Source organism: Colias eurytheme, chromosome 5 (genome assembly GCF_061535395.1).
Source record: "Colias eurytheme isolate Ceu_HAF_F1 chromosome 5, ilColEury1 Martin Lab GWU primary, whole genome shotgun sequence".
Lineage (NCBI taxonomy): Eukaryota > Metazoa > Arthropoda > Insecta > Lepidoptera > Pieridae > Colias > Colias eurytheme.
The window spans coordinates 4,158,819-4,172,726 of record NC_142984.1 but is presented as its reverse complement, the minus strand read 5'-3'; the positions used below and the strand labels follow the sequence as shown (position 1 = coordinate 4,172,726).

The 13,908-nt window shown below is 34.5% G+C and overlaps 1 protein-coding gene across 1 annotated transcript; it reads right to left on the bottom strand.

Moving 5' to 3' along the window:
* Window positions 1-361: 361 nt before the first annotated feature.
* Dfd (homeotic protein deformed) lies at window positions 362-13,860 on the bottom strand. Its single transcript, XM_090102270.1, has 2 exons — window positions 13,332-13,860; window positions 362-1,376 (listed from the first exon to the last, which is right to left on the bottom strand). The coding sequence occupies exons 1-2, from the start codon at window positions 13,855-13,857 to the stop codon at window positions 727-729; spliced, it is 1,176 nt and encodes a 391-aa protein (XP_089958396.1). The 5' UTR covers window positions 13,858-13,860; the 3' UTR covers window positions 362-726.
* Window positions 13,861-13,908: the final 48 nt, after the last annotated feature.

The following is a 13,908-nucleotide window of genomic DNA, read 5'->3' as shown; positions in this document are numbered from 1 at the left end:
ATGACACAAATAGGCATTTTACTTCAGATTTTGTTCAAAATCTTTATAAACTATCGGTTCGCCCTCTCCACACAATGCATGTGACACGACTGGCTTGGGTACGCCGAATTCGGCGTACTATTAGTTGCCGCATTTTTCAAGTACGCCGGCGGTATCTAGTCGTAGCGCGCGCGCGGAGACCAATCCATAATCTAAGAATAGTCAATACTGTTACATTTGTGTTACATTTAAGAATAATACTGGTTCCAAAGCAAATTGAATTAAAAATAAAATTGGTACATTTTTTTTTATTATGACCGCAACACTTATAGGCTCTTTAAATAATGCTTTTGATTACAATAAAATAATGAATTAGGTACGCAGTTTATAACATTAGTGAATACATTTTTATTTATTAAAACTACTTTTAATGCAAAACACATAAGATAGAAGAGAAAATAGACATAAATTAAAGATGACAATGACTTCAAGAGAAAAGTACAAAAATCAACACTCATGAGATTCTATGCCTACCCTAAAATAATCACACTTTTGACATTGTAAAGTTTTCCTCTTAACTATTCAAACATTCAATTAATGACTGGTTACACTAGGATTAATTACACAACTTATTACAAATCTTAAATTATAAATAATCACTTTACAAATTATCAACACGCGGGAATGGTAAGAGTTAAAGAAAATTTGTTAATGAAAAATATATCATTTTCTTTACAATTCTAAAGATTATAAGGCGGTGAGACCGTAGTCGGATTTGATGACGGGGGGAGGGTTGGAGACGCCGGTCCCACAGCCGGCGTTGCCGACCGGCGAGCTGTGCGCCGACAGGCTGGCCACCAGCGCGGGGTCCATGCCGGCGTGCATGCCCATCATGTGCAGGTGGTGCGGCGTCATCGAGTGCCCGTGGTTCATCTGCCCCGGGTGCGACATCGGGCTGATCACGGAATCGTGCGACATGTTCTGCGCCCCTACACAGTGCAAATCGTTCATTATATTGTCCGTTACATTCTCTATACTGTCCGGTCTTCCGTTGTTATTGGACTTCTTCTTGTCATTATTGTTTGTGTTCTTATTCGATCTACTCTTTGGTGTGTTTCCTTTCGTTGTTGTCGTCGTGATACCAGCGGGATTAGTTTTTCTCCTCACGTTTTTGGTATTCGGCAGTTTATTGTCTTTCTTCCATTTCATCCGTCTGTTTTGAAACCAAATTTTGATTTGTCGTTCAGATAAGACTAGAGTGTGCGCTATTTCTATCCTTCTTCTCCTAGTAAGGTATCGATTGTAGTGAAATTCTTTCTCCAATTCTAATATTTGGTGTCTAGTGTACGCCGTCCGCTGTCGCTTTGGCTCCATTCCAGGTTGAAAGGTTCCGTTCGCTGTAAATACAGAAATAGGTTAGTTAAAGGTAACAACAATATACATAACATCTAGATATTCTAAAAATATCGTTTTCATCATATATCTTGGAAAACCATTACATAAATGTGCACATGCACATTGTAATAAAATGGACAATCATTCCAAATTATAATTTAAAGTATACCTTTTCATATTAAATATCAGAACTAACATATATTATTGAAACAAAATATGACGAGTTTACCCATCACACTTTAACCAATTACTTTTCCATAGTAGGTAAACATGAAACCAATAATGAACATAAAACTTGAAATAGGTTGCGTGCAGGGACCGTACTGAATTATGTATGCGTTAGTAACAACCTCTCAGGGCACTCTGTTAATTAATGTGCATAATAATTACTGTACCATGAGCTTCCTTTTTGCTTTGATTAATTGCGCTTAGCAAATTAGTTGTTTATAACACAATATGGAGGAAAATGTATTGGCAGCTGTTTTCTCATTACGTAACTTATCGATTACAAATAATGGATCTTTATTATGCCTTTTTATAGACAATCAACTTCTAAAAAACGTACCTAGCAAAATTATTTATACCTCAACATAAAATCTAGTAAACGATACTGAGTAATTTAAAGTAGCATAATTTTTTTGCAAAACTAACTTAAATACCTACTATAACATTTTGATATGTTCTCTACAAACATTGACTATAAAGGTCATATCATGATTTGCGATAAAGAACAAACAATACACTGGTAATTAAAAATTAAAGGTAGGTTATATTATAAATTTGCCGGTCCAGACTTGGAATGTACCCGTCAGACATGTTTTTGTGTTATTGTGTTGTGAATTGTGATCCTTCAAAGTTCGACGCTTCATCGGTATTATTATACTTACGAAACAAATAAAATAAAAAGCCAACTGATAACTTGTGCTGTATGGTTTTACATTTATAATTCTTTACGATTTTTATTTTATTTTGACAAAATTAAATGTATCTATATATAAATGAAACCCGTTTTCCTTGGTCACGGCATCACGGGTGAGCGGGTGGACCGATTTCGATAATTCTTTTTTTATTATATTCCTTGACGTAGGTACGAGGATGTAGAGAAAACGTAAACATGTACCACGGGCGAAGCCGGGGCGGACCGCTAGTTGCATATGAAAATTGATTGTCTTTCTTTCAATCCTAATTTAATTGCAGCCTTGACTCCAGAGATTAATTTCGTCTAAAAGTCAATGTAACCAAATTTTCAAAAACAATATTAAAATCTTTTAAATATAACCAATTTTTTGCTAACAAATTGGTCAATAGTGTGAATACTGATTAATTCGTTATTGTGCCTCGATCTTTTGTACCAATACAAAGGCAATTTCCCATACAGAAGTAGAGCGGAAATTAAAGGCTCCAGGACATTATACTGCTGTATGTAGTCTATTGTGTCATTGTAGAAGTTTCTGTTGAAATGTTAATTTCATAAGTTATAAAAGCTTCATATTTTTGGAAAAGCTTTTAATTCAATAGGAAATAATGATATGGCAGAATGATGGGAAATTAAGGTAAGCAATTTTATCCTATTATTATTTTGGCAGAGGAGGTGAGTTCGAATCCCGCCTCGTAATCCAATTTTTTCTTTAAAATTTTCCCAACTTTAACGGAAGTAAATATAGAAATAGGTAAGGTCTTCTAAATCCATTACAATATTATGTTCATCGATTAGAAATAAAATATTCTCCAACGCCCGTAGATAAATAGTGTACCTACATTAGACATGAATGTAGGCGAATTAAACATACATAGCAAAAAGGTCACATAGGATGCGAAGGAATTTCCAGAATAAATCAGCAAGATGCAAACTATATCCTATTCAGCACAAAAGATAAGACACTGGCCGTTAGAAAGGGACAGAAATACCAGGGTGGAATGCCTCGGGATCGCGGTTTGGGCGAGGTATGTGCGGTCGGCTGAGATTTCTAGTGGTCATCGCATTGATCCGGGTTCAGTCCTTTGGTTTCTGGCTATATATAACTAGCTAACTCTGTTTACACTCGTACGAATTGGAGAGATGTAGGTATAAATAAAGACTTTTTCCTTTTCCTATAACCGTGATTAGATAGTGTGTTAACAAAATATATTTACCTCTATTTTTTTTGGAAAATATTTGAACAAGAAACGAAAAATGTATGTTACAAATATTTAAGTGTTCCAAATGTAAAATTAATCTCAGTTTTCAAAACTCAAACAACTCACTCTTCGAAAGTCACCACACCAAGGAAGTACGATTCCACAACCACTTAAACAAAACAACGCTCAAACAAGTGCACAACCCGATGCAAAACGAGCAGCCGTTCGTTAACCATATCATACGCGTCATCGACGATGACAATCAGAATTGAATTACCCGCTACCTGGCGACCGTGTGGTCTCATAACTGATCTGCTAATCAACAATCTCGGCCGGCACTATCTCCGCCGCTCGGTGGTCCTCATTACATCCTCCGTATCACTATTATAGAGTGAAAAATGTTCGCCCACTGACAGCCCACGATAAGCGATAGGATTGAAAACTTCGCAACGTTGTCGTTAAATCACTTGTTTTGTTTAGTTTACAAAGCGTGGCAGGCAATGCCCTGTGAGATATGGTTTTATTGAAAGGTTAGAGGAATTGGTTGACCAATGCTTTGTATACCATAAATTGAAAATGGCTAATTTTAATACTTTTTTAACACGAATACATTCAAAAGACTACCAAGATCTCCTTGCAGAAACGATCAGTTAAAATTAGGCATAAGAGCAAATATTTTTCGTCCTTAAAATACAGGTCCGAGCACAATTCTATTTCTTTTTTTACATTTATCAAGAAAAACGCTTGCGGGTTCATAGAAATCAGTTACACGTTCCCTGCAAAATGGTAAGTAACGTTAAGTTTAGATCGAGTCGTGAATTTTTTCAAAGAAACTTTTATTAAAATAAAAAAAACGATCAGTATCTTTCACCACTTAAAATGCATTGTCCGCTGCATGCCACTTGAATAATTTAACAGCTGATATAAAAACACAATGACAGAAAGTTACCAACACATCCAACAAAAAGCCAATAATCACCGCGGCGAATTCCGGACCACAAACATCTATTTGAAAACTATAAAATAAATGACACTCATTAGCCTCATGCCCTATTGTCGCGTAACAAAGCTCTTGGCGTCTTACAGGACCTTCTTAATGACACCACATTAGTAAACTGTCAAAACATATCAAAAGATCTTGAAGAACTCAAGTATTCGTAAACATTGGGCGTTATTGATTGGATGCAATTTGTTTATTTCTTTAAAACGCACCGCGGAGCCACTTTAAACGCTATTGAAAGTGATTTTTGCACTCGTGTTACTAACAATGGCCGAATTAAGCGTCAGAATTATTAATGTGAGCTATTAATCTCTTGGAGAAGTTGAAAATAGTTTTTGTATTTACATTTAAGTTCATTTAAAAATCATTAATATTTTTCGACGGCGTGTAACGTGTGTTCTTTTAGCTTTTCAATTTACTGTTTTATTGAATACGTATTTAATGAAATTTAATTAAGAAACCAAGTTGTTCATTATGAAATATCGACACGTAAGACATATTTGGTATTTTATACTAAAACTGGTTTTACTTCATGTTAATGCAGTTTATAATCTACCTCTGTGCTGTTATTTTCATTAAAAATCCTACGCTTTCCTTATTTCTTTTTTCGGGTGATAAACCCATATTTGTGTAAAAATAAAAAAATAGGAGAATTCTTAAGTGGAGGCCCAGAACATTCTCTATTTTGATTGAAATGCGAAATTTAATATACAGAGATGATATTTTGCACTATAATAGGGCTTTTCTTATATTTGTCTGTATTAAAAGTGTAAAGGGCCTGCAAAGAAGTCGATACCTTAATTCGAATCCAATTTCAAACTACTACTATATTCAAAAAGCCCACGCATGACTGCTGCCCTAAAGGAACAGATGGATATCTAATTTCTGTAAAAAGCTCATTAAAGCTTGCCTCTTTAACTTAGTGTATGAGACGTCTCCAAAAAATGCTTTATTTATGAAAATAATTATAAGCCTGATTCTTTGAACGGACCATTTCGTTTTCAAGGTAATGTGAATAAATTTCACTTTTTTTATAGTTCTTGAAAATAAGCTACCTATAAACTTTTAAAACAAAGTCTCTGCTTCCTAATACACAAAAACTCTTAAAGTAGTTTTAAGAATTTATACCAAACTATTTTTAGTGCTTTAAGTATACTCAGAAATTAGTGAACACCACATATGAAGGTTATTTTATAGTCAGTACCCACTTCGGGGTTTCACCGCCATGCCATAGGAGTAAGTAGTAAAAAAGTAAAGTCCCGTGTCCCCTAGTGGGGTAAGGGGCAGATGTATTATGCATACATCTGTTTCACTGATCGATTTTCTGTGTCCTGCCAGACCGAGACATTTTTTTTCTTCGTCTCCACCGGGAATCGTATCCAGGACCCCTCGGTTCTACGCTCACGCGTCAACCACTGTACCAAGGAGGCGGTCAGTAGTAGTAAGTAAGTAGTAAGTAGCCCTGTAGCCTGGCTGTAGGCAGGTATAGTATGAAAATATACAGATTTGAAAATTATTATAGCTAAGCTATAGCTGATTACTAGCAAAGTGCTAATTTTACATTATTGGTAATCATAATCCGCAATTACCAACCCCAGAGACGCTTACTTAAATTTAATTTCATATTTTACCATAATTTAATTATAATTATGTATGTAGAGCCTGATATAAATCGTATTATTGAGTTTACGATTTATATTATTTTTATATCAGTTCTATGTTTAGTTTTTACCGTAATAGATAGGTTACATTGTGTTATATAAATGTTTGCTATTCCACCTAAGAAAAATAATCAGGAGATAAAATGAAACCAAAAAAAACTGATTACAGAAAGTAAACAAAAAGATGAGTTGCATTTTGGAAAACAAAATCAGTCCTGTGGATATTACTTAGAAGAATATTGATAAAGTTAGTTAAAAAAGAACTAGATACTATTTATAGTGATCTAGAATATTGTAACCACAGCTTGAAAATAGTTTAAATTTAAAATAGAGTAAACTGGCTCTAGCTTTACTTAAATACAAGCTTATAATTTTTATTTTTTATAATACCAATTACTCTGTTCACATACAAGGTATATATACAATATTCATATTGTGAATTTGAACGTTATCTTCGGAGACCTGTATTTTTAATAGGTATCTAATGAAGAATATTATTTGGTTAGGTTAGCGAGGCTAGCGTAAACTGCGACTTAGTAACATCAGTACCAATTTAAGTTCGAATAGAGCACAAAATAATATAATCTAGTTAGGGTTCCGTACCTAAAGGGCAACGGAATCTTATTACTAAAACTTCGCTGTCCGTCTGTCACCATCGTGATCACCACTCACAAGGCTATCTCATGAACTGTGATAGAAAGTTTAAATTTTTAGAGATGATGTATTTCTGTTGTTATAACAACAAAAAATAAAAATATTATGTGAACGGAACCCTTATTGTTTTGAACTCGCACGTAAACTATTTTTAAAATTAAATAAATCAGTATTATGCAGGTGAAAGAATTAAAAAAAAAAACGAATTTTAAATTTTACTATCTATTCTAACGCTTTAGTATCTACGCTCGTACCTACTACACTTTAAACACACACTACACACAAAACATAAAAATAATTATTTGCTGCATCAAAGATGATCGAGATAAAATTATATTTGAAGATAAATAGGTACTTTATAAAATTATTATAACTCTTATTACATTTTACGACATTTAACTTGTAGGTACTTTATTTTCCCCAATTTATCCGGTTTTATCAATCGCCTTGTAATTGTTGTTGAAAATATTTTGTTTACTAGGTAGGTATCGAAATTATTCTATTCTATATTCCTGTAACTAATGAAATTTTGAGAAATATGAATCTTAACTACAGAATGTACAAACCTAATCATACAACATAAATTCTTTAAAATAAATGTCTCTGTAAACCTAAATATTCGATTTTTATCCGGTAGGTAGGTATCTGGGACCTGACAACATTTTGTAAAAATTAAAAACTAGGTTATTATTTGAAATCTCTTACGGAACTAGCAAGCATAACAGTTTTTTCATGTTCTTCGTTCTAAAACGAACTTTTAAAATAGTCTGTATGATTTAAAATAGAAGCTTAATTGGAAAGATCTATAGAAACACGGTTCTACAGAACGTAGATCGTTATAAATTTACAACAAACAAATAAATGAATCCAAAGGAAAATCCGACGCAAATTGACCCGAAGAAGTCACATTTTATATTATGAAAAGAAGAAGACTAGAAGATATTTATATAACGACATATTCTATTTAAATCAATTTTTAAGAAAATGATAGTTAAAAAATTCATATAAAATTAATTTCTGGTCAATATTTATGGCTTGATGAATATATTTCAAAAACTAATCTTATTATTTTTATACATCCTGCGAGTTTTCTGAATAAGGTATCTCAATGCCACAGAAATTCCCGTCCGATTAGGGCCCTTCTGGCCTCCTCCACTCAAGCGACAGCTCAAGCCGAGGTTCGTGGTCCCCGTCAAGGGGGGACGCCCTTGTGCATGTCGCTACCAGGGTGAACCTTCAGTTCACCCCCGCGTCCGCGTTAAAATGTAGAAGCCCTTCTGGCTAACATTGAGAGACACCACACAAAAAAAAAAAAAAAAAAAAAGCCACAGAAATAAAAAAAAAATTAAGAAATACCTAAACCACAAAAAATTTTGTCGTTATAAATTAAAAAACGAATCTAGTTCCATATCTTATTATAGTTAATTGATCAAATTAGTAGATTATTATTAGTAGAAAAAGAATCTCAATAAATTTAGGCTTTAACAAAATAAAATAATATATGTGAGGAACAGCTAATAAAATATACATATTTTAAATATATTCAAATTAGATGCCAATATAGGGCAAACAAACAATGTTGTAGAGTTGACGGCATGTCTTCTATGTACCTAAATTTGACTGCCTGTTGACATATTATTACGTGACTCTACGTAAAGAAAATGTGTTCGCAAGTAGAATATATTTAAAACTAGCGGTCCGCCCCGGCTTCGCCCGTGGTACATATTTACGTTTTCTCTACATAAGAACCATCCTCGTACTTCAAGGAATATAATAAAAAAAGAATTATCGAAATCGGTCCATCCGTTCTCGAGTTATGCGCTTACCAACACATTTTGCGATTCATTTTTATATATAAAACTAGCAGTTCGCCCCGGCTTCGCCCGTGGTACATAATATTTACGTTTTCTCTACATAAAAACCATCCTCGTACTTCAAGGAATATAATAAAAAAAGAATTATCGAAATCGGTTCAGCCGTTCTCGAGTTATGCGCTTACCAACACATTTTGCGATTCATTTTTATATATAAGACTAGCGGTCCGCCCCGGCTTCGCCAGTGGTACATATTTACGTTTTCTCTACATAAAAACCATCCTCGTACTTCAAGGAATATAATAAAAAAAGAATTATCGAAATCGGTTCAGCCGTTCTCGAGTTATGCGCTTACCAACACATTTTGCGATTCATTTTTATATATAAGAGATATGAAATAACAGGTTATATAATGATTTTCAGGACCAATAAAGAGGTGTAATTTTAAACTTATTTTCGAAAGTGAGCTAAAGGCTCATATCAAAATTGTATAGACTAATGATTACGATGAAATACTTATTGACTTTTTCATTCATTCTCTATATATACATATAGTCCATTGAATAAAAAGTTCTAGAGTGCGTGAGTTAGTAACGTAAGATGTTTCTTCGGAAACATGTCAAGAGTCCCTAGGTAATAAACATACTAAAACCCCGGGACACTAGGAGGAGCCCCGGAGTGGGGGGAGGGGGGAATGGGTCCATTTTTTTCATTTTTGGCTTAAATCTCAAAAACGGTACATGTTAGAGAAAAACTTTCAAGGAAAAGTTGAAAGGTCATAAAATTATCTACAAGTTGTACCTAAATCATTTTTTCCTATATCCTACCGTTTCTGAGTTATACGCAGTAAAAAATGATTTTGGCTCAAACAATTTCCCCGTACTACACATCAATCGATCAAAAAATATTTCTTTCTTCCAAAAAACTCAAATGTGCAACTTGTGACTGGTACTGATAGATTGCTCTTAATTAGCTCTATAATTGGTAAAATAAACACATTCCTCCATGGAAGCCTTTAGGAGGAATCGATTGTCAAAATATTATATTAGGGTAGTTTGAGTTACTGAACTTGATCTTTTTATTTTTTTCTTCCAAAAAACTCAAAAGTGCAACTTGTGACTGGTACTGATAGATTGCTCTTAATTAGGTCTATAATTGTTAAAATAAACACATTCCTCCATGGAAGCCTTTAGGAGGAAACGATTGGCAAAATATTATATTAGGGTAGTTTGAGTTACTGAACTTGATCTTTTTATTTTTTTCTTCCAAAAAACTCAAAAGTGCAACTTGTGACCGGTACAGATAGATTGCTCATAATTAGGTCTATCACTGATAAAAATACCAGATTCCACCATGGAGGCATTTAGGAGGTATTGAATTTTATTAGGGTAGTTACGATACTTGAACTTTTTATTTTTTTTTCTTCCAAAAAACTCAAAAGTGCAACTTGTGACCGGTACCGATAGATTTCTCATAATTAGGTCTATCATTGATAAAAAAACCAGATTCCACCATGGAGGCGTTTAGGAGGTATTGAATTTTATTAGGGTAGTTACGATACTTGAACTTTTTAACTAACTACCCTAATAAAATTCAATTCCCCGTAAACGCCTTCATGGTGGAATCTGGTATTTTTATCAATGATAGACCTAATTATGAGCAATCTATCTGTACCGGTCACAAGTTGCACTTTTGAGTTTTTTGGAAGAAAAAAATAAAAAGATCAAGTTCAGTAACTCAAACTACCCTAATGTAATATTTTGACAATCGATTCCTCCTAAATGCTTCCATGGAGGAATGTGTTTATTTTACCAATTATAGACCTAATTAAGAGCAATCTATCAGTACCGGTCACAAGTTGCACTTTTGAGTTTTTTGGAAGAAAAAAATAAAAAGATCAAGTTCAGTAACTCAAACTACCCTAATATAATATTTTGACAATCGATTCCTCCTAAAGGCTTCCATGGAGGAATGTGTTTATTTTACCAATTATAGAGCTAATTAAGAGCAATCTATCAGTACCGGTCACAAGTTGCACTTTTGAGTTTTTTGGAAGAAAAAAAATAAAAAGTTCAAGTATCGTAACTACCCTAATAAAATTCAATTCCCGGTAAACGCCTCCGTGGTGGAATCTGGTATTTTTATCAATGATAGACCTAATTATGAGCAATCTATCTGTACCGGTCACAAGTTGCACTTTTGAGTTTTTTGGAAGAAAAAAATAAAAAGATCAAGTTCAGTAACTCAAACTACCCTAATATAATATTTTGACAATCGATTCCTCCTAGAGGCTTCCATGGAGGAATGTGTTTATTTTACCATTTATAGACCTTATTAAGAGCAATCTATCAGTACCGGTCACAAGTTGCACATTTGAGTTTTTTGGAAGAAAGAAATATTTTTTGATCGATTGATGTGTAGTATGGGGAAATTGTTTGAGCCAAAATCATTTTTTACTGCGTATAACTCAGAAACGGTAGGATATAGGAAAAAAATGATTTAGGTACAACTTGTAGATAATTTTATGGCCTTTCAACTTTTCCTTGAAAGTTTTTCTCTAACATGTACCGTTTTTGAGATTTAAGCGAAAAATGAAAAAATGGACCCATTCCCCCCCTCCCCCCACTCCGGGGCTCCTCCTAGTGTCCCGGGGTTTTGGTATGTTTATTACCTAGGAACTCTTGACATGTTTCCGAAGAATTATCTTACGTTACTAACTCACGCACTCTAGACCCCCCTTGGAGGGACTCATTCAATGGACTAATATTCTTCTTCATTGAGATATAATTGTGTTAGAAAAGAATTCCTTCTTGTCATATTAAAGTAATAATATACTCACAATATGAGTACAGAGAGACAGTAATTAGGCAGTCAATCAATACGGGTAATGCATATTACCCGTATTGAACGTTGATAGATATACATATATCTCCAACATATAGATATACATATATCTCCAACATATAGATATACATATATCTCCAATGCAATTTCAAGGTTTGGGAATGTAGCTCTTAAATTTCGATCTTCGAGAATATGGTAGTAAAATAGTTCCGGCGATTGATCTTTTCCATAGTCCTTTTTGTATGAATCAATCAAAGACACAAATTGAACCAACTCATTACCAAGACTAGGCTCTAAATCATCCGTATACACTTTCACCAATGCCTCTGCTGCAGCGTGCAAATTTTCACGGAATCGAATACCCAACCTCCGAGGTTGCGGGCAAGTACCACCCCACTGAGCCATTGAGCCATTGGGGTACTCCCTCAAGATGGGTAGTAAATTGGAAGTGCTTATCAGGGCCATTTGAGATTTTGATATTTCACTGATTGCCTGATTAGAGTGAACAAATATAGATCAATGATTTCTGTTAATATTTAAGATTAATATAATCAAATAATCATGTATCTACTTGTAGGCTGTAGGTAAAGGTAAAAGTGAAAAAAAAATATCAAAGGAAAAGATGTTTACTAGTTTTACTAGTTGGAATTTGAAAGATTTTTTTTTCCGAAATCTCTATTGTGGGGGCCCCTTTCGCCCCGGTTGCCCTCCGCTAAATCCGGCCCTGGGTAGTATAATTTACAACAATTTTTTGAGCGCTTTCAAATTTTTCTGTGGAGATAATGATAATATTATTGAGATAGAAGTTAAAAAAACTACTTTTGTAAGTAACTTTATAGTAGGTGTGTGTAATGGTAGGAATGATAAGACTCTACAGTTATATTATAGGTACATGTTATATAAAATATTGTAGTTAGGTGTAAGATATTTTTTCCTTTTAAAAATCGTTTGTACATGTTTCTTTTATTACATGTAAGTTTAATTATTAAAATATTAGCGTATTCATTCAAACATTATGGTATCTTATTTGTGTACTCCACGAATTATATTTATTTATCACTTTGTCCTTATTTATTATTATTATCCAGTAAAGCAGCTGACATTCTGGATGTCATAAGGGGTCACTGAAAATCAGTGCTGAGGTATTATGCCTCAGGTATCCTGAGTGGCTTCCTTTTTTAGCGCATGCAACCACACATATATTTATGTTTTCTATTACATATTATTTAAAATTTACAATGCTATTTTATATGTGTGTTGTGTGTGTTGGAATAAATGTTCTTCTTTCTTTCTTTCTTTCATACTATATGTATAAATAAATATAAGTACCTACATATACCTACTTGTTATGTTACAGATAAGGTGCTTTAAGTTCAATAAATAAATCGTTTATTTACCACCACTATTTGCTATATACCTACATTTAATGACCCAGACTCCTAATATGTAGTTCTAACTGTTTTTCAGGAATTATGATAGTCGTTTTCAATGGGAAGAATATTCGTACACAATAAATTTTACGTTGTTTGTGAACAAGAATAAGCAGGCTATACAGATATTTTACAAAATCTAAGTACCCAATACATTTCCCTCGTGTATCATCTTAGCAGGCAAATAACATTGGTTCAAAGTCTAAATTAGTTAAGGTTCAATAAAAATGGAGACATCAATCGTCATTGGTCAATTCTCAATATGCATTAACAGCAACAGTGCAGTTGCATAATTCACAAAATATACCTAGTCATATCTCTACATGTGCAACATATACTAGTGCAACATAATATGTTGCAGGTTATCAAAATATTTTGTATTATCATCGTTAAATTACTTCAAAAACTACCCTCAAAAATTAAAAAAAATACTTACACGCGCCAGCAACATGTATCTTCTTCATCCAGGGATAGATAACCCGATCTGTGTTATCCGAACATATTGAAGAGTCGTCATCTTCCATCGGCGGACTGTCTAGGAGGAGTCTCTCATCATCCATTTCAGATACAGGGGAGCCTTCCCGACCTAATGCTTGGAGCTTTCTCCCTGCTGGGGCAGCTTCTTCAATATGCCTCTCTAACCGTAAGCCTAGTTCAGCTAGACCGGGAGCGACGTCACTGTGTGGTGGAATGTAGCCGTGATCAGCGTCTGAAGGATGGGAAGGCTCCGGCGGCCGCGGTGGCGGAGCAACCGGCGGATGCTGCGGTATCGGGTGGTAGTACCCCCCGTATCCATACCCTGTCCCGATCTGAACAGGGTACTGATGCTGGTAGCCATACTGAAGCTGATGCTGGTAGTACTCCCCTGGCGGTATGTAGTCCGCTTGGCTGTACTCTTCCGATGGTGGGAACTTGGGGTCCGGCTGCGGTTGGTATCCACCGTTCATGAGGAAGGAGCTCATGGTGGGCGGGGTTCGGTCGGCGCATCACACTACACGCCCGCTAATATGGCC